This window comes from Chelonoidis abingdonii, chromosome 15 (genome assembly GCF_003597395.2).
Source record: "Chelonoidis abingdonii isolate Lonesome George chromosome 15, CheloAbing_2.0, whole genome shotgun sequence".
Lineage (NCBI taxonomy): Eukaryota > Metazoa > Chordata > Testudines > Testudinidae > Chelonoidis > Chelonoidis abingdonii.
The window spans coordinates 35,540,931-35,567,646 of NC_133783.1; the positions used below are offsets into that span (position 1 = coordinate 35,540,931).

Sequence of the window (26,716 nt, forward strand, 5' to 3'; positions counted from 1 at the left end):
CAATTGTCTACCTTAACAAACCCCATACCCCTCACTATTGAATTTTCCCTGTTTTTTGCATTTTCTTAATAAAGTTTATTTTGCACCCCACCTGTGTGGTAATTGCTCCCCAAGATCCCATATACCTGCTGGCAGGGACAATGTATTGCCCTTTCTCCCTCTTATTTAATTGAAGATGATTGATGGTAGCAAATGCATTCAGCTATAAAATGTTTTCTTTTTAAACCAGGCCCTAAAATCACTTTAAAAATCATTCTCTATGCTTCAGTTACAGTATAGTACAACAACATGTTGCTTTTTTCCTGTTTACATTTTCCCAGTCACTTCCCTGTTTCTGAATTGATCATGAGAATGCATGTTACTGCTTTCAGAGCTGGGTTCATGTTTGGCTGGAAACAGTAAAAATGTCTCACTAATGGATATTGATATTCCAAGGTGACCTGAAAAACTTTTAAAATAGATAAACAAAGATGCCAATCCTCAACGGATTATAGGTGTAGATTTAAACACTTCACCATTTACATCCTCAGCTGGTGTAAATTTGTGTAGCTCCACTGAGGATCAGGATCATAATTTCCTCTACCTCCAACATTTACCATGCTGATAGTCCAGAGAGCTATGCTACAGTTGTCCTTAGTATCTCCTACTGAACATCAGGAATGCAGCACTCTGCTTTGTTAGGTATTACTCATGTTGGCGATTGCTACAGAAGAAACACTGACATTGGAGGCTGAAAGATTTAATAAACCATTCAGTTAATGGCTAACAATTGTGCAAGATTGTCATGTCTTATTTTCCACTTGTGTTGTCTATTTTTAACCAACCTTTTTAAACCAACCCCTTCCCTTTGTCTTACCCTTGCACATTAGTTGTTAGAGTAAAGTTAAAGAATCTATTAAAAGGTCTAACATTTGAAACAAGTTACCCTCAAAGACTGGAACCACCAATGGGATAAGCCACCAGCAGGAGAGTCATGTGTGGTGGTGGTGGTGGGGAGTGAAGAGAACGCGATGACTGGGCTGCATGCCCAAGGGAAAAAGAGCACCAAAAGGCTGGGCAGCATTTCAGAGACACATGTGTAAGTTGGAGGAGGCAAAAAGAGGACCAAGCCATGGGGAAGCATGTGCAGAGAGGGGATCTAAGTGGCAGTTGAATGTGCATGGGAGCCACAAGAGAGCAACATAAGTGAAATGAACAGACTTTCTTCCAGTGGAACTTCATCCATCATATTATGAAGCCAAAGATAAATAAATGCTTTTTAAATGATATTTTTCCATGTGAGCAATTGCTGCAGTTGCCACTGGGAAATTGTGCAATTGCAAAAGGGAGGACAGATGAGTCCATCAGACAATCTCTATTAAGATATGGTCAATGTTATAGGAAAAGCCTGAATACCCCTGAAATGTAGCAAAGAACATTTTTGAGTTTACCTTATGCACTATAACCTTTTGATCAAGAAAAGTACTAGCAAATAATATGGGCTTAAAAATGTGGTTTGCAACATTTTAAGTACTTGACAAGGCAGTCTGAGAAAACAGCTCACTAGTAAAAACTGGAGATAGTGTGATAACAGGTCACAATAGCCCACAGTTATCTTTAGCCCTTCTTTGCTGGCTTCTGGGTGCAGCCTTCATTCAGTGGTAAAATTGATACATGGTGGTATTTGACACATGGGGAAGCACTGGAGGAGTTTTTATCTAATGTACCGGGGTATTCAGTCACAGATGAGTGGTTAGCCTGCCTCTTGTTCTTTTAAGATAATACCCTCCCTATAACTGTCTTCTCAAGCTCAGGTGGGGCACTCATGATCTACATTCTATTTCCAATATTGAACACTCAGGACTAAATGTTCAGGTCCAGTTGAACTGCGCTTGACACTTGAGCTGGGAGTGTGGGTGTTTCTCAACTTCATAGCCCTACTCCAAGTTATAGCTACCTCAGGGCCACAGTAATTTACATTCCAGCTGTCATTGGCTCCAAAGCCATTCTAGCAGCTGGGATCACTGAGGAACACACTTTATTGAGAACTGGGGGGAGGGGGCAGGATGTAAAGAAAGGATGGTTCTATGCCACCTTGGGATTCCACTTATGCAAAGGGAATCATCAGAGCTGAATTCACCAGCTTTCCAGCTGCTCTGTCCTGCCAGAGAAGCACAAAGGAGCCATAATGGGGCCAAAGATCTATCCTTTAAAATTTATTTTTCAAAAAGTAAATGCAGGTGTATAATTAAAGTAGTCAATAGCCCAAACAACTCAAGTTCTAAATATGCCATCCAAAACAGCCTTGAAAGAGAAACGTGATAGTATTTAATGTGAAACATGTCCAGAATCAATAGAACCTCTTTGTTTCAGATTTTCTAGCCTATCTCTAGTAAATATCTACTTTATTGTGACAATAGTAGCACCTTAAATCAATTTACTTTAGAATGCAGTTATTAAACCCAACTCACAATTCTGAGATCCCTGCTTCTTTTTCAACCTCTCAGTTGAAAATCAACATTACATTAGAAAACAGCACCAGAGTGGCTAAGCATTCTAAGAGAACTGAAAAGCAGTGCATAATGCAGCAAACACTGAGCCATTAAATACCAATGGGAGAGAAAATATAATACACCCTGTGGAATTCAACTGTTGCTAAATGCTGGTCTGCACATTAGCACCAGATTAGTATCATTTGGATGTGACATGCATGTGGAATAACAATAACAAATATAATGCCAGTGGTAATAAAGAAAAGTAAACTGCACAGTGTTCTTTCATTCTAATGTACCATATGTTGTTATATTACAATTTCACAGAAGTGTAAGGGCAGTTTTATTTCTAAATTTCTTAAAAATCCATTTAATATTGTTTCCTATAAAGAACAGTCTGAAATATAGTACGTGTTTGTAGAATAGAAATGAGTATTGCTATAAAAATGATTCTTGTTACTATTTAAAACCAAGATGGGTGAAAAATGTTCAAAGAAGATATCTGATGAATCTGAATGTCAATTATTCTACTAAATTCCCTGTCTGAAACCAGAAGAAATTGATTTAAGGGGTTGTGGCCACTTTATAGCATGTTATGGGATTATATTGAAAAAAACAATAACAGAAAATTTGGAAATGGCAGAGGTGCTTAATAACTTCTTTGTTTTGGTTTTCACCAAGAAGGTTGGTGGGGATTGGACATCTAACATAGTGAATGCCAGTGAAAATGAGGTAGGATCAGAGTTTAAAATAGGGAAAGAACAAGTAAAAAATTACTTAGATAAGTTAGATGTCTTCAAATCACCAGGGCCTGATGAAATGCATCCTAGAATACTCAGGAAGCTGACTGATGAGATATCTGAGCCATTAGCAATTATCTTTGAAAAGTTATGGAAGACAGGAAGCAAAAGGCAAATATAGTGCCCATCTATAAAAAGGGAAATAAGGACAACCCAAGGATTTACAGACCAGCCAGCTTAACTTCTGTACCTGGAAAGATAATGGAGAAAATAATCAAGCAATTTGCAAACATCTAGAAGATAAGGCGATAAGTAATAGCATGGATTTATCAAGAACAAATCATGTCAAACTAATCTGATAGCTTTCTTTGATAGGGTAACAAGCCTTGAGGATGAGGGAAAGTGGTAGATGTGGTATATCTTGACTTTAGTAAGGCTTTTGATACTATCTTGTATGACCTTCTCATAAACAAACTAGAGAGATACAACTTAGATGGAGCTACTATAAGGTGGGTGCATAACAGGTTGGAAAATCATTCCCAGAGAGTAATCATCAGTGGTTCACAGTCATGCTGGAAGGGCATAACAAGTGGGGTCCAACAGAGATGGGTTTTGGGTCCAGTTCTGTTCAATATCTTCAGTGATTTAGGTAATGGCATAGAGAGTACTTTTATAAAGTTTGCAGACAATACCAAGCTGGGAGAGGTTGCAAGTGCTTTGTAGGATAGATTAAAATTCAAAATGATCTGGACAAACTGGAGAAATGGTTTGAAGTAAATAGGATGAAATTCAATAAGGAAAAATGCAAAGTACTCCACTTAGGAAGGAACAGTCAGTTGCACACATACAAAGTGGAAATAACTGCCTAGGAAGGAGTACTGCAGAAAGGGATCTGGGGTCATAGTGGATCACAGGCTAAATGAGGCAACAGTGTAACACTGTTGAAAAAAAAAGCAAATATCATTCTGGGGTGTATTAGCAGTAGTATTGTAAGCAAGACATGAAGTAATTCTTCTGCTCTACTCCGTGCTGTTTAGGTTTCAACTGGACTATTTTGTCCAGTTCTGGGTGCCACATTTCAGGAAAGATATGGACAAATTGGAGAAAGTCCAGAGAAGAACAACAAAAACGAGTAAAGGTCTAGAAAACATGACCTATGAGGTTTGTTTCTTCTAGAGAAGAGAAGACTGAGTGAGGAACATAACAATTTTCAAGTACATAAAAGGTTGTCACGAGGAGGAGGGAGAAAAATTGTTCTTAACTTCTGAGGCTAGGACAAGAAGCAATGGGCTTAAATTGCAGTAAGGGCGGTTTAGGTTGCATATTAGGGAAAACTTCCTAAATGTCAGAGTGGTTAAGCACTGGAATAAATTGTCCAGGGTGGTTGTGGAATCTCCATCATTGTCCAAACTGCTCTTAAAAATTCCCAAACAGCTGTCAGGGATGGTCTAGATAATACTTAGTCCTGCCTTGAGTACAGGGGACTGGACTAGATGACTTCTCGAGGTCCCTTCCAGTTCTATGATTGCATTTACAGCCAGACTTCTAGCATTCTAAACTTCAGATAGGCCTTGCCAAGTTCATTCAGCTCGTTTTCAATTACAATGTAATATTTGACATGTGGCCTGAAATACACATGGCCTGAACCACACATTTTGTTTTGTTACGTAATCATTTCCTCCACCAATTCACAAACTTTTGAAGCTGAACACCTCTTCAAAAAAATTAAACCAATGATGACATCACTGAACCCCCACCATGTTTGTTAAAGGCCTTCACATCTTGTATATCTTTCCCTTCTTTGGTGTATATCTCTATAATATGATATTACTGCCCCATTCCTGCATGCCTTGCATGTTGAAATCGTTAACACTGACAGTTTGGCATCTAAGTCAGCACCCGTTGCTCCATTCATTTCAGACATAAGCTATTATTTTAGGCTCCTTGCAAATTCAGGCAGACATTATGTTATTGGTTACTCTGGTCAAAGTTTGAAATGAAATCTGATACTATGGAGAACAACTAACAAGTCTCACCATGGCCCCTTTGCTATTCCTTCATGGCCCAAAAGGAGGTATGCTATACATCTTAGGAAATGTTGTTTTACAATAAATTAGTGAATAAGTTGCTTTCTGCAAGAATTAGGTGGTGTATCTTCATGGAAGTGTATTGAGTTTGATAATTGGATGCATGAGTTATGATATTCAACAAGAGCTGAACAAGGAATCACAACAGGCCACTTATGGCAGGCTGGCTTGCTTTATTTTGGGGAAGATTTCTCTGGCAGATTATTCGTCTTGTTCCCTATTGCCTGCCTATTAGTTTTCACTGGCACTCCTATTTGCTTGTATACTTGCCTATCTAGCATGCTTCTTTCAGGCTCTATCAGCAGTTTCACAGACAATACTCCATACACTGCAGTTCCAACCATACAACAGAGGGGTGGCACACCTCCTGTTTCTAAAGACTGCATGCATGCAGTGCCTAGCATGATGGATGAAAGGAAAACATATATTTAAGTCACAGTGAAGGCACCAATAAATGGTTGCCATCCTCCTCCTAACTCCCCTGAGGTTAGATGAAGTCTAATGTCCAAAGATCCCTGATATACCTCACAGCAAAAATGAAAATTGAGGTCTGAATACTGTTGACACATGGTCCCATGTGATGCAATATATCTCAGAAAAAGAATATATCTGTCTTAATGCACACAAGTGTTGAGTGTAATTTATCTTGTGTGTATGCCCCCCCTGCTAGCTGGTAGGTGGAATGACACTTCCTTGAGTGCTTTTTCTTGCTCTCTAGCCACTAGAGGCCTGCATTTCTGTAGTGCCTTTCAGCTGAGGAACTTGAAGTAGTTTAAACATTCATTAAGGCTTCACAATCCCCTGTGTGTGGTAGGTAATATTCCTATTTTACAGACTGATAAATTGAGGCTCAAAGGTTAAGGGACTTGCCAAAGCTCACCGAGGAAGACGGTGACAGATCCAGGATGTAAGAATTCTGATTACTCGTCACATATACTAACCACTAGATCAACAGCTGTTGTCACTAGTATCAAGCTATTGTACTTCATTTTTTACAGTATTGGCATAATTCATTCTGTTTCAAGCATAATTTATTACAGGGTTCCTATCATGTTGACAGTGCTGTGGAACAATTCAATTAAAGAGCACATGAAAGCACTAAGAATCTTCTGTCAGGTATGAGATCTGCCTCTCTTTTTTGTTGTATAACAACATTAGAAATGTGTGTTGCTAGTGGCACTCCACAGGACATTTCACATATTGCTATATTTTCTACAATGCAGAATAAGGTAATCTTAAAACTGGGCAACTATTAAAAGTTTTAAAGAAAATACATAATGTGCATAACATACTAGCAGATGTTCACTTTCATTCACTTCATTTTTGTTTCACTTTTGCTCATGGATGATCTTACAGAACTCACCCATGGTTCCTTTTTCTTTTTGTCACTTGTCCTATTAGTTTACCATTAAGTTGTGAAAAGATTTCTCATGTCCTGTTCCACCAACGCTATGCAATGTGCATGTTTCTTTTTCTTGCTATGGATAAAATTCATTTGGGTGCAAAGAACCAACACAAAGCTTATGCATCACTTAGATTCTACCCAACACTGTCACTCTTCAAGCAACAAAGACTGCAAACAGAACTCCTTTTACAATTTTGCTGATAATGCATGAGCTGGCCAAGACTCAGTCTTCCTTTCCCATAGCTGTATTAGCTCCGCAGTGCTAATAGAAACTGGTAATAACTTCTTGATCTTGCAGGGGATCTTTTATGTCCAGATGGAGTTAGTTCCAATCCCACCGGAGTCAGTGGCACTCTACAGGGGTCCAATTATGCAGGTAACATTACAGGATCAGAGCCTTATCAGGAGAGTGAGCAGCTATCACACCTAAGATACTGAGGAACAGGTTTCTAAGATAGGGCCATATAGACACAGTTTCTTTGCAGAGTAGAAATATACTTTAAATATTTTTTTTAGAAGCTTTCTCCCCATTTTCCACAAAATGGCCTCATTTCTGTGGTTCAAGGAGCCAGCATGGGTTTGGAGGCCTTTACCTCAATAACTGCTCAGATGGAAGCAGCAGTGCCTCTAGTGCTTCTCTTCCCCTCCTGCTTACCTTCCTTCAGAGGTCTGACCACAGCCTGATGGGAAAATAGTTCATCAGAGGTAAAACTAGCCTCTAGAATTCTGTAGCAGGGGAATAAATTTGCATTAATTCTATCAGATGTTTAAAAATCCCTGTAGAAAATGTCCTACAGAATTTAAAGGAAGGTGATTCTTTCCATAAGTGGCCTCTCTTCCAGCAGCCAGATGCTTGGATGGTATCTGGACATTTGTTCCACCTATGCTAGGATGTGTAGCAGGGTTGAGCTTTGCTTGTTCACAGTAGCAAGCCTTGAAAATGTCTCAAAGGTCAGGATCAGAACGAATGACTAACTTGCCATTAGTCTTGAAAGAAGCCAGCATAACAGATCCTGCAGTTGTGAATACAAGTGTCACATAGAAAATCTTTCACAAGATGTGTCTAACAGAGAAAATATTTTAATTACTTACCAAAAATTTAGCTCCATTAATGTCCAATTTTTCCACTACCGCTGCAGATTCAGGCATTCGAATCTGGGGGCAGGGGGAGAGGATTACAAAAAGAAATTGAAAACTATACATGACAGTCTAAATCACAGATAAGTTTATAGAAAGAAATATTTTATGTTGAAATTGAACTGCATGTGGCAGTTGCAGGAGTCTGTGTATATTTCATTTGAAGTGGATAACTAGGTAAACAATATTGCAGTGTGTGACTGACAGGCATTCTTAGAGAATGGGGCTTGAAAACATCAACTTTCAAAATCACACTTAGAAAACAGATACTGATATATCATTTTTTAAAATTCTTTATATATCCAAGTGGATCAGTTGTAAAGGAAAATGAAACAAACTTCTGCTATTATGGCAGAGGGTCCTGCGGGACCGGTGAGACTCAGTCCCGCTGAAGGGTTTTACACTAGTCCTGTGCAGGGTTCTAACCTGCCACTCTCAAGAAACCTGTTCCTTGACAAAAGGAAGTTAAACGTTTGCTCAGGCTGGAGAGTTAAGGGAGCACAGCAGTCCCATAGTTCCAGGTTGTACTTGGGGATCCCATCACAGAGACTCAATAGGTTTTCATTTTAAAGGGTGGCAAGGAATAGACCTGGTTTGGTAAACACCCTGAGTGTTTCTGGCTGCTGAGCTTTAGCGCTTTGACATGGCTTTTTAAAAGAACTATCTTATTGTGTACACAACCGAGGGCTTGAGAACTTCAGGAGAAAAACTGCAGGCCTTTTTTTTTCCATTAAAAAAGTGAATTCAGATAGTTTAGTTTAACTGTCTTAAGCTCCATTAACAGTGTGAATTTAAAATTGGGGTCATATAAATTCATTTCATTTCTTAGAGGTGAGCCATTGAACTCAGAAAAATTATATGTTTACCTGTGTCAATGTGCAGAAAAGACAATTTTGGCTTCCAATCGATGTGTCAGAACTGCCTGCAGTTATAGAGTCAATGGGAATTGAAGGCACATAGCAGTCTGCAGTATGTGCTCAGCACATTCCAGGCTAGCACCCTGAATGGTTTAAGCATTTGACAGTGCTAAGAAGGTAAACTTGAAATTTGAAAAACATATTTGCATGGCAGAGATTGTAAACTCTAGGGTACATTTGTCAAGTGTTTATTCAGCGTTTGCCGATGGTTACAGCTACACTGTAAAGAACAATTTAGTTTGAAAGATTAACCGGAAAAAAAGTGTAGTACAGAAACAAAGCTGTAAAATGATACTGGATTTTTTTTTTAAGCTGATGCTTTTTTCTATAGCACTTTTCTCATCCGTCTAAGTATATTTTCCTTGTTTTTTCTTAAAGTATTTATGTTAGAAAACCTTGATGAAGAAAGGAAATACAAGTCTGGGTTGGTTTTTAACATTAGGGCTGCTGACCCATTTAGCCAGATCAGTGTCTAAACTTGTATTTCTAATGAGATTTAGTAAACTGCTCTCATGTTCTAAATAATTAGTTCTTTCCAAAACAGAACAAGATTGTGACTTCACAAGCTCCTGGAATAAAGGACAGTGTGTAGCACACTGTTGCTGGAGTATGCCAGGAACTTCCATCTTTCCAAAGTGAAACAATTTGCCATTGATATAGCTGTGGTGGAATGAAGAGAGTGTGGAGTGAAGGTACCATCTACTCTGCCTCCCTGTCTGCCTAAGAACATAAGAACAGCTGTACTGGGTCAGACCAATGGTCCAACTAGATCAGTACCCTTTCGCCAGTGGCCAATGCCAGATGCTTCAGAGGGAATGAACAGAACAGGTAATCAAGTGATCCATCCCTTTTGTCCATTCCCAGCTTCTGGCACACTGAGGCTAGGGACGCTCAGATGATGGTGTAGCATCCCTGCCCATCCTGGCTAATAGTCATTGATGGACCTCGTCTTCATGCACTTATCTAGTTCTTTTTTTAACCTTGTTATAGTTCTGGCCTTCACAACATCTTCTGGCAAAGAGTTCCACGGATTGACTGTGCATTGTGTGAACAAGTTCTTCCTTTTGTTTTAAACCTGCTGCTTATTAACTTCATTTGGTGACTCCTAGTTCTCGTGCTATGTGAAGGAGTAAATAACACTTCCTTATTCACTTTCTCCACACCAGTCAAGATTGTATAGACCTTTATCATATACCCCCTTAGTTGTCTCTTTTCCAAGCTGAAAAATCCCAGCCTTTTTACTCTCTCCTCAAACAGAAGCTGTTCCATACCCGGATCATTTTTGTTGCTCTTCTCTGTACCTTTTCCAATTTCAGTATATCTTTTTTTTGAGATGGGGCAACCAGATCTGCACTCGGTATTCAAGATGTGGGAGTACCATGGATTTATATGGAGGCATTATATTTTCTCTTATCTATATTTTCTCTGTCAAATTGTCCACTACCCACCCACCTGCATAGGAGTAGGAGTACTGACCCTGCAGGCTCTTCCCTCCTCTTTCCCTCTCCCATGCTGTGAATCATGGGATATGTGGCCAGTAATGGGGAATAATTGGTGGTTCCCCTGTGTTCTCTGACTTTTCTGTGACATGTGTAAGGCAAGAAGCCATCTTGCCCTTTGTTATATGATGAACACCAAACCTTTCACTACATTTCCAGTATAATAATACCACCACTTAAAATTGAGGAAGGATATATGGACTCATTTGTAAATGGCAAGGAAAGGGGGAGGGAAGAAAAACTTGAGCAGAGGAATGCAACATTTCTGTGTTCTCTAAATATACAGTACATGCAAGAGAATAGGAGAACTATTATATGCACATAGCTAGAGTTTTTACTTCATGGGCTTCACTCAGTCATGGGGGAGAAAGCAAAATCAATAGGGCTAATTATTTTATTACAATATTGGTTTCTATATAATGCCTTATAACATTCTGAAGAATGACAAACTAATAGCCTCTGCACTTATCACACACAAAGTCTATATTAAAAGAACATTACTAAGGTAGTAGGGTCGAGCATGAAAATGTTAGGAAATACCAGAATTAAAATTGCCAATGCCAGCCTTGTGTGTATGCATTATAATGCTGTCTTTATTGCATGATCACATACCATTTTTTCCACAGGACCCTTGCCTCATTCGGTGCACAAGATGGATAGTTCTCACTTAATAAGCAGATACTCAATATTTTCTTTTCTCCTCATTGATCAATTTCTGGTCCTAGGTTTTCTAATACAGAATTCAAACGCTACAGACAGAATTATTAATATCCTCATGGGATTTTCTATGATACTGTCTACTATGAGTGTTTCACAAGCATCAATGAATTTATTTTCACAACACTCCAGTGAGGGGATGGAGTGGTGGTGTTTCTGTTTTGCAAAGGGGGAGACTGAGGCACAAAAAAGCTAATTTCAAAAGTGTCCACTAATTCTGGATGCCCAAACTGAGCATCCAGTGGAGCCTAGGGATCTGATTTCTTTCAGAAAATTTAGCATTATATAGCACTTCATATGTTCAAAAAGCACAGCTCCCACTGACTGCAATTGCAGCTGTGAGTGCTTGGCACTTCTGTAAATCAGACCCAAGGATTTCAAGTACATCAGAGATAATGAAAGAAGAGACGAGCAGAGGCTGCAGCTTGGGTAGAGCAACAAAACCAGATATAAGTGTTTTGTGACAGTTGTACTCATAGGACTGATTCATTGGATGACAATATGGAATACACTAGTAGTGACCACCTGTGAAAAGATGGTTTAAGTGAGTTACCCAGCATCACAGAGGAACTCTAGCAGAGGCAGGGATAGAATCAAATTCTCCAGGGCAGCATTAAACTGCTTTAGCCATGAGACATTTCTCTTCCTATACTTGCCAACTTCTGCAATAAATGAAGCAGGAACTTTACAAACAATTTTTGAGTACACAATTTGGATTCATCCCCAAAGCACTCGAGCAGGTCCATTCTGTGCACTGAATGAGGCAGGGAAAATATGTAACTCCTGTATGCACAAGGAATCTGGATTAAGGTGCCACTGGTAACCTGAAGTGCTTGACTTTGCAACCATAAAAATGTTCTTTTAACATAGTTTTTGTGTGTAATTGCCTAGACCTTAAAAAAGCAAACTGAAACAACAGAACTTCGATCATGTATTATTATATGGACACCCACATCAATAGGGTTGGAACCAGATCCACCACACAGCTAATGTAAAATATTTTACAACCAACCTAAGGAGGATCTGTATGTGTCAAGAGAATATATTGGAAATACTTTGTCAGAGACAGACAGGAGAAATCCCTCTGACTGAATTAAAAATAGTAGATTACTTCTTTTAAATTTTTCAGCTAATTAAAATGGAGTTGTGCAAATCTATATAGATTACAGGAAGGCTTTGATATAGCACCACACAGGATATCTAGAAATCAATGGGAAGTGATCAGGAGTTAAGCTACTTATCACATTGGAATGTTGGGCACTGGGCAGTAACTAGTAGAATGCAAAAAAATGAGTAATAGAACTATTTTTGCTTAGTTTATATGTCAACTTGCAACTATATAAACTCATGATGTGAACATTGCCATTCAGCACCTTGATTGGAGCAACAAGGCACCAGCCAACTTTTGAATAAAAGGAGGATCATCGTCCACTGGATGCTCCATTGCCCAACGGTCCATTGGCCAGCCAGAGATGTGAATCAATTGGCTCTTGCATCTCGAGTATAGGGATTGTGGTTTTTAGGTTGCTTTGGGTTTGATCTGTTTTAAGGGTCAGGGAGAAATTTTTCCCCTTTGAGGCAGTGTTCCCTCTAATTTTCCCACACGTATGCAGAATGAACTTGTTATGTGCATCAATATGGAGGTGATGTGTGACCCTGTTGTGGCCTGCTGCTTAAAATCCATCCCTTTGTCTGTCGTCATTGGCTTGCATGTCCTGATCAATAAAGTGTGTGTGTAAATTGGTTAGCCCTACTTTCCTGGTCTTTCAGGCCCTGCAAACTAGGGCTGCCGATTAACTGCAGCTAGCTCACGCAATTAACTCAAAAAATTAATTGCTATTAAAATAATTAATTGCAGTTTTAAGTGCACTGTTAAACGATAGAATACTCATTGAAATTTATTAAATATGTTGGATGTTTTTCTACATTTTCAAATATATTGATTTCAGTTACAACACAGAATACAAAGTATCAGAGGGGTAGCTGTGTTAGTCTGGATCTGTTAAAAGCAGCAAAAAGTCCTGTGGCACTAACAGACGTCTGTTAGTCTATAAGGTACCACAGCACTCCTTGCTGCTTTTACAGAATACAAAGTGTAAACTGCTCACTTCAAATTATTTTTATTGCAAATATTTGCACTGTAAAATTATAAACAAAAGAAACAGTATTTTTCAGTTTTCATGCAAGTGCTGTAGTGCAATTTCTTTATCGTAAAAGTGCAATTTACAAATGTAGATTATTTTTGTAACATAACTGCACTCAAAAACAAAACAATGCAAAACTTTATAGCCTACAGTCCACTCAGTCCTATTTCTCATTTAGCCATTCGCTAAGACAAACAAATTTGTTCACATTTACAGAAGATAATGCTGCCCTCTTCTTATTTGCAATGTCACCAGAAAGTGAGAACAGGCATTCACATGGGACTTTTGTAGCTGACATTGCAAGGTATTTACATGCCAGATATGCTAAACATTCATATGCCCCTTCATGCTTCAGCCATCATTCCAGAGGACGTGCTTCCTTGCTGATGATGCTCGTTTAAAAAAAATGTGTTTAATTAAATTTGTGACTGAACTCCTTAGGGGAGAATTGTATGTCTCTGGCTCTATTTTACGTGCATTCTGCCATATTTTTTATTTTAAGAACACTTTCACTGCAGATTTTACAAAATGCAAAGAAGGTACCAATGTGAGATTTTTAAAAATTATCTACAGCACTCAACCCTGAATCTGAAGTGCCTTCCAAAATCTGAGAGGGATGAGGTGTGAAGCATGCTTTCAGAAGTCTTAATAGAGCAACACTCTGATGCAGAAACTACAGAACCCAAACCACCAAAAAAGAAAATCAAGCTTCTGCTGGTGGCATCTGACTCAGATGATAAAAATGAACATGCTTCGGTCCGTACTGCTTTGGATGGTTATCGAGCAGAACCCATCATCAGCATGGACATGTCCTCTGGAATGGTGGATGAAGCATGAAGGGATATATGAATCTTTAGCACACATGGCATGTAAATATCTTGTTACACCAGCTACAACAGTGCTATGAGAATGCCTGTTTTCACTTTCAGATGGCATTGTGAACAAGAAGAGGGCAGCATCATCTCCTGCAAATGTAAACAAACATTTGTCTGAGAAATTGGCTGAACAAGAAATAGGACTGAGTGGACTTATACACTACATTTTTACATTGTTTCTTTTTGAATGGAGTTATTTTCTTGTACATAATTCTACATCTGTAAGTTTAACTTTCGTGATAAAGAGATTGCATTACAGTACTTATATTTGGTGAATTGAGAAATACTATTGTTTTTCACAGTGCAAATATTTGTAATAAAAAATAAATGTAAAGTGAGCACTGTACTCTTTGTGTTCTGTTATAATTGAAATCAATATATTTGAAAATGTAGAAAACATCCAAAATATTTAAATAAATGGAATTCTATTATTGTTTTGCAGTGTGATTAATCACAATTCATTTTTTTAATTGCTTGACAGCCTAATGCAAACCCGAATGCAAACATCTTGCCTATCTAAATTTCCCTGTAGTTTCTGTGTGATTTTGGTGCTACTATTAATGTCTTGTCCTAAATTCTTGTGTAGGGTTAGTGAATATTGTTAAATAGGTGGTGTATATCATACCAGCATTGGGGAAAGTAATTTCTATTAATAGTATGTGTGTTTATTTTTAAAGCACTCTTATATCAATTAAGAGAGAGACTTCATGGACCAGGTTTTGAATTCCTTACTCACATGAGTAAGGGGCCACCAATGGGAGTAAAGGATTCATAACCTGACCCTATCTGAGAAATTATTGCTGAAGTGTTTGTTACTATAAGAGGATGGGTAACTATAGAAATGTAGAGCTGGAGTCTAGTCCAGTACAGTAATTCTCACAATTAAGACAAATCCAGGAGAGTAATCAATGATGGAAGATGGTGACTCTGGCCATAATATTTAGAATTTGGATAGGTTATAAGCACAGGGCAGATGAGGGCCATATATAGAACAACAAAGAATTACACATTTGGGAAACAAAGGGGATATACTTTAATATAGTCAAATTCTGTGAAACAATAGGCTCCAACACCTAGATGAATGGCAGGTAAAACCCTAAAGCATGAGCCACAATATTCAACAGTTGCAAGGAAAAAAAGTCTGGCATGTGTAAAAAGAAGCACTTGAATATATCTTAGCGGAAACTATTCAGCAGGGGATTACTAAGGACAAATTCAGAATACTGTGTGCACTTCAGGTTACATTATTATAATAAAAAGAATATTACAGAAATAGGAAAGGTGCAACAGAATGATAAAAGGACTCAAAGATTTAACTTTAAAGGAGCATTTAGAAAGTACAATAGGTCTATAATCATTGAAAAGAAAAGGTGATGAGCAAATTCATACTGAAATCCTGCAAATCTTAGTAGTGATCTCTTGCTCTAAAATAATATACACAAACTTCCAATAAAATTGTTACTTAGTGCCAGAAGGAAATAAAAGGTGGCATGATTTTTTTGTGTAGATATTTCTCAATATAGCCCTGTGTGCACACATTATTGTGGTTCTTTGTCTTGTGCAGGATACTCTTATCTTTACAAGCAACTTCTGTCATGGACTGAATTTCAATAAAAACTGAGAGAACACCAAGAATCTTACAGAACATCAATACACATAAGTCCTTGGTAGTCACAATTGCTGACTAAACAGCTTTAAACACATTTTTAGAATCTCTGTTTATATGCAGGAGGGAGTAATCATACATATTACAAAGAGCAGATATAGTGGGTGAGGTAATATAATGTGTTTCTAATATCCCAGGACCAACACAGCTACAACACTGTACACAAAGAGTAGATAAGCCCAGCAACCTATTTTGCTAGCTGAACTGAAAGGAGTATGATATACTGTACTGTCTGCAGTCTGAGCTCTAGGTTCAGTACCTGTTTTAGGAGATCTGCAACTTGAAGAGTTGTCCAATTCTCAAATTCCTCTCGAAGGGGTAGTTTTGTGGCCATTTTGCTATCCGGTGAGGAAGATTTGATATGTTTCTGGTGACAGTAAATGCTTTGCTTCACTGACATTCACCATCTGCTGTGGAAATTGAAAGAGGAAGTCCCTTTTGCAACTTTTTCCTGCTTGATTGCTTAAAGTACACGCCTTTCAAGTAATTTGGAAACTATTGTTACGTTCATTATTTCAGGACCATGATTTTGAATATAAGAAGGTACTCAGTAATAGGGTCATGTCATATCATATCATCCTTATACAGGCAGAAATACCCATTGAAGTGAATTGCGATAAGGATACTTGTGCTTGATAATTAATGACACTGTGGCCACATTTATAGGCATTTTAGTGCCATCTGCTTCATTTTTCACATGGTATAAAATACGTTAGTGTTAGTGACAACTGCCTCTTGCACACCTTTAACTCCTTTTCACTCTGATAAGCTCTTAGATTGTGTTTGACACACTTCTATGTTTTGACTCACTATGATGCTGTAGAGAGAGAGCGAGTGCGAGCAAAGCTCAATACAGTATTTGTATTTCCAGATTGTCAAATTACTTAACCTGACTCTTTGTTTAAGGTGTTGGCACAGTACTCTCAGGGTAAAATAAATCTTTTCATTAAATACTGTATGCATAATGAGTGTTTGAGAGAAAAAAATTGGCTTCAAATTCTTATATTCATATCGTCAATAAAATTAATGTAAACATTAGACTAATAGATAAATGCATCATATACATCAGGAAATAAAATGGCAAAGATGCACTTCCAATAAAACCAGCTTACTGCGCATTGCAGCTCTGAGTCACTGTAACAGAAGTAATGTGAAGTCTTCCATAAAAGGCTGGAAAGCAAGGAATGTTCTGCTTTCTAATTGCTCTTCCTGTTTTATTTCCCAGTGCAAACAGTTTTTGGGCACATTTTCAAGGATTGGATCTGATTCTAACTAAGTTTAAAATGTTTTAACTGTTACGCTTTTTCAAATTCTGCTATATGTTGTGGCTGTTGCAAAGTGATTGACAGATTTCCTAACAACCAGCAGATTATTGAAAATCTGATGACTGTAAAACTTTAGCAATTTACTCCATACAAGTATATATGCACCACTTTGAAAGTGTCAACTGCATTTTTATGTGGTATAATTCTTTGGAGTTCCATTTAGTAAACATTCAATTTTCAGTTTATTGGAAGTCATTGCATTAAGCAGAACAAATTTATCTCAGAGAATGTCACAATCTTTCTTGCTAAAATGCTTACTAATACAAACACTAATACTTACATTCTATCATTTATGTAATCATTTAACATAAAATTTATTGAAAACTTTAAATCAAACTCAGCTTTACAAAAAGCAGCAACTACATCAACTTCTGTTTCCTTGACTAATATTAATAGTGAAACATCATTTTAATAATCTAAATGCTAACATCCTAGATCTTTAAGGCATCACTTTAATACAAAATATAAACCCTTAGCACTGATGATTTTGTGTCCAGTAGATACAAAAACAGTAAAAAGAACATGGCTTACCAAACACACACATTTTTTTCTCCAGACATGCATATTAGAGCCGATTCCAAGTAAACTAAAGTAAGCCGTTTCTTGTGTCTGCTATCCTCCTGCAAACCCTCTCTTGTGGTTACTGTTGTTATTGGAATGATTGACAGGCTTGCCATCTCTGGTGAGAGGGAGAAAAGGATCCTTAAAGTCATAACTTAGTGATTTCATATTTAGTATAAAGAAATAGATGGAAATGAAAAAGGAAAGGGAACATACAATTCTTTCTAAAAGTTTGATGAAACTTTGCCAATTCACACTTCAGCCACTAACAGTGTCTAAAAATAATACTTAAGAGGTGACGTTACATTATTTTTGGAGCACTAGATTCACCAAGACAATCTATCACTGACATTTTTATATCTGTGTGGACTTTCTTCTGAAGATGCTCTTGGTAGAACTGCTACAAAGGAGTTGGGCTAAGATTTGAAATCTAGTTAACAAACCTTTGTACATTCTCTCGAGCTGTTAGACTATGGTAGGTTTGACCTGAACAAGGAGACAATGGGAAACAAAGCAGTAACACATGGCTGTATCTTTGTTCTCTTTCAAAATGATGTTTTAATGTTCTATAACATCTGTTATAGACAAGACAAAGAAAACATGGGCATCAGTACAAAAAGAGGAACCAAATACATTATGAATCAAGAATTCAGCTTTAAAGACAATACCTCAGTAGAAAATAACACAAATGAGTAAATTTCAGTTTTGTTCGAGGATGGTGAGGAAAAGCAAAAAAGGGATATTGTCAATAGGATAGCCTGAAAATAGAAAGTGCTATTAAAATCAGATGGAGAACGGTCTGTGGAACAGCTCATGTGTATGGGATTGCTCTAAAGGCCATTGAAATCACTGGAAAGTTTTCTAAGAACTTAAATGGGCTTGGGATCAGGCTGTAATTGAGGGGAATGACTGGCTCCAGAAAGTAGCCATAGGTGAATGAGTTTCACACATGTTTGTTTTTGCAAAAACATCATTGCATAATTGCAATAGATAAGCTTCAGTCACTTTGCAAATTTTGATTTGCCTTCATTTTCCAGGCACTTGGTGTTTTTTGCAAAACCCTGATAATTTCCAGTATTTATGAGTAAGATTAAAACTGCTTCGCTTGCATAAGAAGAATACATGTCATGTTCTTTTTAGTATAATTTTTTTTGCCAATTTCACTTGTGCTTTAGTAGCTAATGACTCAAAGCTATGGCAGGGAGACAGCAAGACCATTTTGGGTTTGTGCAAACAGTGGGAATTAGACAGTAACATATATTCTAATGGTAATGTGTGTTGTGGGATTTTGAGATGTTCTTGCATATTTCCTGTTGTCATGATAAAAAGATGGTCTTGCTAGCCACTGGATTGCAAATCAACAGATCTGGGTTCCATTCCTGATTCTGTCAGACTTCCTGTGTGATTTAGGAACAGAAAATTTCTTACCAATAATGTTTTTTTCTGCTAGCAACATCTCCCACAATTCTGGACATCTGAGCTACTCTACCCTCTTTCAAGCTTGTGGTGGCAGATAAGTGTTGTGGAGCTGCATGGTCTGGCTAGGCCCCCCTCTGCTCCAGTTTGCTGCCAGGTAAATTATTCCCAAGCTGTGAACTTGCATCTCATCGTTAACAAATATTCCAGCTATAACGAAATAAGTGTGCACATGAAACCAAGGAAGATGGTCATATGGTAATGATTCTACTTAATGTCTGACCTTGACTCATGAGCCATGCAGGGTGGATAGAATCGTGGGATATGCTACTAGCAGAAAGGAAATTATCAGTAAGAATATTTTGCATTCTGCAGCCCCGCGTGTCCCACAATTCTGGGTGTCTGGGAAATAGCAAGCTGTGAACAGATGTAGGAAGGTTACGAAACAAAAGTTTGGTAGGAAAGAAATAGCCATCTTTTCTGGAGCTTGCTCAAAAGTTTGTATTATTTCTAGGCCATCACCTGCAGCACCTTCCTGCCAAAGGAGGCCTCTGCAGAAGATAGAAAGTCCAGTTTGTAGAGATTAATGAGGGTTTTAACTGTAGACTGTGGCAAATTGCCGGTACTGTTCTGCTGGGTCTCGCACTTTCTCTTCTCTGGGGTAGGTTCAGGGTGCTATTGCTTGCCTCTGAACCAGTTCTTAATCACTCCCCTAGTGAGTTCCTGGTATGAGGAGTGGAGAGGAGTGGACCTGGGCCCGCCCTTCCTCCAGGTCCCAACCCCAGGCCCTGGGGTTTGGGAAACCATGACTAGCGGGTTCTTCCCTCGGTCAACGTCCCTCTACATACCCGTCAGCTGTGAAGGACTTTCTCCGCCTCCTTCTATACATGCCTTGCCTACTCGTCTCTTTGATCCAATCCAACCGCATAGCACTCCTCCCATCCCTTCATATATCCTCATAACTAACAAAATCTAATCGTCTTCAATAGTCAATACTGACACTCTGCTCCAATCCAACCTTTTCTCCTCAACTTACCACTCCCCTAGTTGACTAACAGGTTATATCTCCATGTATCTGGAGGTCAGGTGTCTAACTGAAGTCAGGTGCTTCTAACTGGTAGTCAGCGTGCTCTAAGTTGAAGTATCATAGTGCTCAGTGCAGTTCAGGACGCTAATTGACTCACACTGATGTCTAGTAATTTCCGCAAACCTCCCTTCCACTATGACCCAGGTAAATGAAGGTACCTCTTACCCATTCATCTTTGTTACTTACTCAATCGCGCTCTGCCCTCTCTCGAGCTTCGCGGAATTAACTATCACCTACTTCCCATTTCCAATTCTGCCACTCCTTACAAGATTTTCGCTCTTACCTCGAGTGGTCCACATCGTGTTCGAGTCATTGTAGATTGGCAGTCAGACACTTCACAAACTTTCACCGCTGTTCTCGTATGTTGTGCATCCTATGCTCATATAGTGGACCGAAATTTATGGAAAAGGTTTGCAAATAGAAACCACCCTCTTCTGTCGTATTCTTTCCTTATTTCTTATAGCATTACACTGGAGCTGGCGTGATCAGTCACAAGGTACCGCCGCCCAGGAGATTATGTTAGCGGATATGTCATCCATAGCCATTTTCTTATCGCCAGAACATCTTCACTTATATCAACTACAGCGTATTAATTGTGTCTCCTCCTTGGTGGAGGAGCTTCGGCTGATGTACAAAGGGTCGTTCTCCTCCGCCCTACCATCTGGAAAGTGACGCCCGCTATCCCACCTCCGAGCTGTCCTCGTCATATGAATCCTGCTCGAAGATCTGGGCCAGAGGATCAGATGCAGCATAGGGCTTGTCTCCGCAAATCTCCAAAATGCTTTCTTCCACCGCATCTGTCCACTTCACTATCTCGGCCCCGAGCTTATATCAGTTTCCGTCAATCGCCCGCTCTGTCGGCAAAATGAACGGGATCATAATCTCCGATAGATTATCCAACTAACTCCAAAAATTGCTCGACCTGTCGTTGTCGGATGTCGAGCAATTATTATGCCTCCACCTCCATGGGCTCCCCACCCCCCTCCCACCAACAGGCCGAGAAGGTGCCGCAGCGTTAGCCTATACGCACAGACAGAACGGGTGTGATACAGCCGCGCCACACAAGCGTCCATCACGGCTCCACCGTTGTCCCAGGGGGCCAAGCAAGCAGTCACAACATGCCTTTCACAGAAAAGCAGACGGCAAGATTGGCAGATCGGAAAACACCTTCAGTCGGCAAATCTGATGACGGCAGTGCGGCCCCAGAGGAGCCCGAAAAGGGAGACAGGTGGACGAAACAGCCAGGGCACTCTGCTCCAATCCAACCTTTCTCCTTCAACTACCACCCCCTGTCTGACTGAAGCAGGGGTTTATATCCCATGACTGGAGTCAGGTGCTCTAACTGAAGTCAGGTGCTCTAATTGGCCACAGCTGTTCTAGCTAATCTAAAGCAAACCCTCCTCCCTTGGCAGGGAATAAGGCCCCCTGCTAACACTCTTATGCTGCCCTCTGGCCATGCTGTATCACAAGACCGCTTTGCACATTTGTGAAGTGGAGACATTTGCTCATTTCATAAGGTTACTAAGGATCTCTTGGAGTGTACCTCGATCCCTTTTGGGACAGGAGTCTCTGAAGATTTGTAGTTTTCCACAATGATAGTCTAATCCAACTAGTGATGGAGGACTTGGAAGCTCTGAGTCCCTGGCATTTTGTGTGGAAAGACATGAATAGGGAGCTTGATCTTCTCATGAATTCTGAATGCCTGAGAGAGATTTTCAGACCTCTAAGGTGTGTAAAAGGGGAATGTTCATCACTAGTGCCACCTAGGGGGTCAGGCAGGAGTGCAGCAGGTGATTGCCCCTTTTGTGTTAGAATCCTGTCTTTCAGCTTCCCCAAAGGCTTCAGGGCTTTTTCTTTAGTATGGGGACTTTGGGGGGCTCAGATCTCGAACAATCAGAGTCTTCCCCTGCTAGACTCTTTACTGAGGTAAAGGCTTCTGTTGATGTCCCATCTTTTGAGAGTGGATAGGTTAGTTTGGGACCACGCTCTCCACTGGGCTTTGATCCATGGTCTGATAGTGGGCAGCTGTGTTCTGCACCTGGGGAATGGTATGCAGCTGCCTCCCCTCCCCCCGAGAACTTCCTACCCAAGTTTATTTTCAATTTGGAATTGCAAATAAAATCTCTGACCTTCCTGATCAGTCAACAGTCTCGCCTTTGTAGATACTATCACGTCAGTTTCTTCAAGTCTTGGGCCAAGGTATTTAACTTCCTGGTTCACCATTATGCACTTTGCTGGGTTTGCGGTGAGTCCTGCATTCTAGAGGGCTGTAAGACGGAGGTGATGTTACATCAGGTCAGTCCAATTACTGCTGCAAATCACCATGTCATCTATAATAATAATGCTATATAGGCTGTAGCATTATGGCCATGCTGTCACAGGCCTTGGTCCATGAGTCGTTGGAAAGTGGCCACTTCCCTTTGGATGCCTAACGGTATAGTTCAGAAATGGGGTGGAGAAAGCTGTCTTTTCCTGAGATTCTAAGGTCAGAGGGCTCTGCCAGTACCCCTTTGTGAGGTCTATGGTGGGGATATATTTGACAATTGCCAGCCTTTTGAGTAAAGCATCCACCCTGGGCATAGATTGGCATCAGACCTCAAGATCCCATTTATTTTTCCTAAAACAATACAGATATGGGTTGTCCCATCTGATTCTGGTACCAGCACAATGGGACTTCTCCACTCATGGTGAAACTCTTCCACTACCTGAAGGTCTAACATGGCTTGTAGCTATTCTTGCACAATATCTCACCTCTTTCATGGAAGGGATTGTGGGGTTTTTGCAGATCTGTTGTCCTGGTTCAGTGGCTGTGTTGATACCTCAGGTGTGTCTGATCCAGTAAAGCTGAAAATATTTCAGGGAAGGATTCAATCAGTTGCTGCATTTGAGCTTTCTGCACTGGTTGAAGCTCGTCTTCCATTGGTACGGCTTGGGTTTCTGGAGTCACTGGTGCTTGAGGACCTAGACTGGGTTCAGGTGGATAAGGTCTTATGAAGAGTCCTTCTTGGTCTTTCCAGGCCTTTGGAAGGTTAACATGGTACACCTGCATTTTCTTTTTCTTCCCTGGCTGTCCGATTTCATAGTCAACAGGTCCTGCTTGTTTCACCACCTCAAACTTCCCCAGAGTTTGGCACAGAAGTCTGCACTCTTCCACTGCCTGTCCTCTTTTGAGCTGCGTAGCTTCCCATTTTAAGCTCTGCTTCCGTTTTATGCAGGCTTTGCAGGTGGGGCTAAGTGTGGCCACCTGGGCCCTTGTTCTCTAGTGTGGAGTTTGTATGCCGAATTGCCGTGTGCTGTACATTTTCAGTTAGATGTTGTGATTTTGGACATAATGAAGGCAATGCAACTTCTTGGGAAGTGTGAAAGGAGGAATTTACCTTAGGAGGAAAGGATTCTGGTGTCCTGAGTGCCACCCCATCCTCGTGGAACACACAGTAGAGCTCCTATACAGATAAGGCTGCCAGTTCTCAGATTTGCCTGGCAGACATAACTACTAAGAAACAAATCTTAATGGATAAACAAAAGGCCAACACTAAAATCAGAGGCTCAAAAGGATGGCTTGTCAGAGCCCTCAAAACTCCAGAAGGTCCCATTCTGGGAAGAATGGCCTGACTGCTGGTGTGGCTAATCAGACTGCTCGAAGGACTCTGGCTACCTGTGAATTGTCCACCAGGGAGTCAAAGGATTCTGCAAAAAGCATAGTTCTAATTGCAGGCACCTGATGTGCAATGTTACTGGACTTAAGGCCTCTGTCCTTGCATCCTTGAAGAAAGTCCCAAATGGTTGGAATTCCTGGATTTCTGGGATTTGCATTGTGTTCTTGGCACCAGCAGTTGAATCTGGACCAGAAAGGAGTACATTTTTAGTGTGGATACTCTCTAGACTGAAGCAATGACTCTGGAGGACAGATCAAGAATTTCTAGTGCTTCCCTCTCAACAGCCAGGCTATCAGCTGAAGCTGTTTCAGGTCTGGATGAAGAAAAGAACTCTATGAAAGATTGTTTGGTCTCTACCAAAGCTGGAGTGGGGACTCCAGTTTCATCTCTGAAAAGCAAGGTAGCTTTGACCAATGACGAGTTATCAGTATTACTGTTGCCTGTTCTCGTTTTATTTTCTGGACCACCTTTCCAAGTAGTGGAAGGGGTGGAAATGCTAAAGGAGGCCCTGCCGCCAACTGTGAGATAAACCATCTGTCCCCATGGAGTTGAGGTCTGCCTCCCTTGTGAATTATTTTGGCCTCTTTGCATTCATAGGATATGCGAAGAGGTTGGTTGAAGAGAGGCCGGATGTCTGAATGGTGAGATCTAAAACCTCGTGATTCGGGCGCTACTTTTCATCCCTGCACCTGCTGAGCCAGTCTGCCATTTGGCTCTGGTCCTCTTTGATGTGGATCACTCTGAGGGAAAGGAGGAACTCTTCCGCCAACCTCATTATTTCTATTGCTTCTGTGTCTAGTGCTGGACTCCTTGTCCTCCACACAAATGTTTAAATATGTGACCATAGTCGTATTGTCTGATTGAACCAGGTCATGGTTTCCCCTTAGAGTGGGCTGGAACCTTTGCAGAGCGAGTTGGACTACTCTCAGCTCTAGGAGTTTTGTACTATAAGCCTTTTCCTCCTTGCTCTGGTGACGCTGGACAGTTTGGAGCTCCAAGTAAGCTCCTCAGCCCTCCAGGCTGGCATCAGTTGCAAGGACTAAGGAGTCTGAAAGGCAGATCGAGATTCTCACTTAGCCACCGCTCATTCACTGCTCCACCATTGGCCACTCGCTCTTCTGTCAGGTGCGCCACTGTTGCTCACTCTACAACTTCCCTCTCTGCTGCCACCACTGGGATGTCTTGAAGTCCAATCATCCGGGGCCGGCTCCAGGCACTAGCTTCCCAAGCAGGAACTTGGGGCGGCAATCTGCAAGGGGCAGCAGTCCCTGTGTTTTTGCCTCCAAGCAGTGTGCTGAATTGCCGCCAGACGGCAAGGGCAGTCCATGTTCTGTTAGGATGGCACGGACATTTCCTCAGCGGCAGCAATTCGGCAGCAGCTTCTATGTTCAGCTGTCCGCGGCGGCACAGCTTCTGTCTTCTGGATGAAGACAGAAGCTGCCGCCAAATTGCCACCACTGCGGAAATGTGCATGCCGCCCTAACGGCACCTGGACTGTCCCCGCTGTCCGCGGCGGTAATTTGGCGAGCTGCTTGGGGGCAAAAACAGTAGAGCCGGCCTTGGCAGCCAGCAGTGGAGGCTGCAGAGCCTAGCACAATACCCCTGCCATAGCCAGTTGCAAGCGTCCAGCCCAGTGGGGTCTGGGGCCAGGTTCAGAGCCGACTCCTCCCAAGCCGTCCCTAGCAGGCCAAGCAGGGTCCATGGAGATAGGAGCGCAGACACTCCACATGCACCAGCGCTGGGCCACAGCTCAGTCGGGAGAGTGATGGGGTCGCGCGTAACTCGGGCAGCACCTATGGGTGGCTGGCTGGGGCTGACCCACGGCAGCCTCACAGAGTAACGGGTTAGCCCGGCCTGGGCATGGCTGGAGGGAGAAGCGTCCCTTTCAGTGGCCTGGGCCTGACGGGGGGAGAGGTGGGGGACATGTGTTACCCCTGTGTAGCTCCCCCTGGAGGCTGGGTACCACTCCCTGCCCCATTCCAGGCCGGCCCTTCCTGAAGCCAGAATGTTCCTCCTGCGGCCAGGCACGCCGGTTGGACAAATTGCAATGGCACCAAGCAGGTGGGGGGGGGGGGGTTCTGAGAGTTTGTCACGGGAGGCTCAAGCTCGGTCCTGGCAAGTCAGTGGCATGCACTGGGATCCATGCGTCGCCCCGCTAAGTGCCCCAGCTAGCCTGGGAGAGCAGAGGTGTGCAGGTGGCAGGAGCAGGTCGGGGCCAAGGGGAAAGTAGAGTTGCACGCATGCCACCTTAATGGCACATGGATGCCATCTGCGGCGGCAATTCAGCGCCCTGCTTGGGGTGGCGAAAACAGTAGAACTGTCCCTGCAGCCACCTAAGTTCCCTGTAAGCTGCATGGCTGGATGGCCGCCCAGCAAGATATCAAGTGCTCTGCACTTCAGGTGTCCCTCCACCCACTGCCGTACTGCTCCTTCCTTCTGCCCTGGAGATGCTCCTGGGAGCCTCCTGTTTACTATGCAGAGCGGGGGGTAATGGGGCTGCTGATGCCAGGATGTCCCCCTCCCCCACTCCTGTACCCCATATCTGCAGAGCAGGAGAGGTGGTACTTGACAGGGCTCAGGAGTGGGACAAAGGGAGCTTGCTGGTGGTTGCTGCTGCTGTCTGCTTTGAGTGCCTATCTACTTAAAAGAGCAATATACAGCAGCAAATCATAGGGCTGAAAAGAAGTAGTAGCGCTCATGATTTTAATGAGGCTCCACCATTTGGGCTGCATTTTGCCATCATCTGAAATTCTGTGGTTTAATTAAAACAATCCCTGAGTTTCTATCATTTTCCTCTGTGAACATAGAGTCATAACACTGTAAATTGATGTGTAAATGCTAGAATGACAGTAACATCCACAGAGCTGCCTCTGGTGGAGAGATAGGGCTGGGTCCTCTGTAGAATAAGAAACGAAAAAGCCCCTTTCAGTGAGGAATCTGGTTTGAGAGATGTATTCTCCCATCCTGGATCCACATTGCCCGAGACTGAGGCAATGGCCTGACTTCTCTATTG

The 26,716-nt window shown here is 41.3% G+C and overlaps 1 protein-coding gene across 1 annotated transcript in view; it reads right to left on the minus strand.

Annotated features, from left to right (window-relative positions):
* BLNK (B cell linker) overlaps positions 1 to 16,062 on the minus strand; it is a 162,962-nt gene extending 146,900 nt beyond the window's left edge. The window contains exons 1-2 of the mRNA XM_032770258.2: positions 15,918 to 16,062; positions 7,796 to 7,858 (exon numbers count right to left, since the gene is read on the minus strand). Coding sequence (XP_032626149.1) covers positions 7,796 to 7,858; positions 15,918 to 16,058 — 204 coding nt within the window. The 5' untranslated portion in view covers positions 16,059 to 16,062. The remainder of the gene's footprint in view (positions 1 to 7,795; positions 7,859 to 15,917) is intronic.
* Positions 16,063 to 26,716: the final 10,654 nt, after the last annotated feature.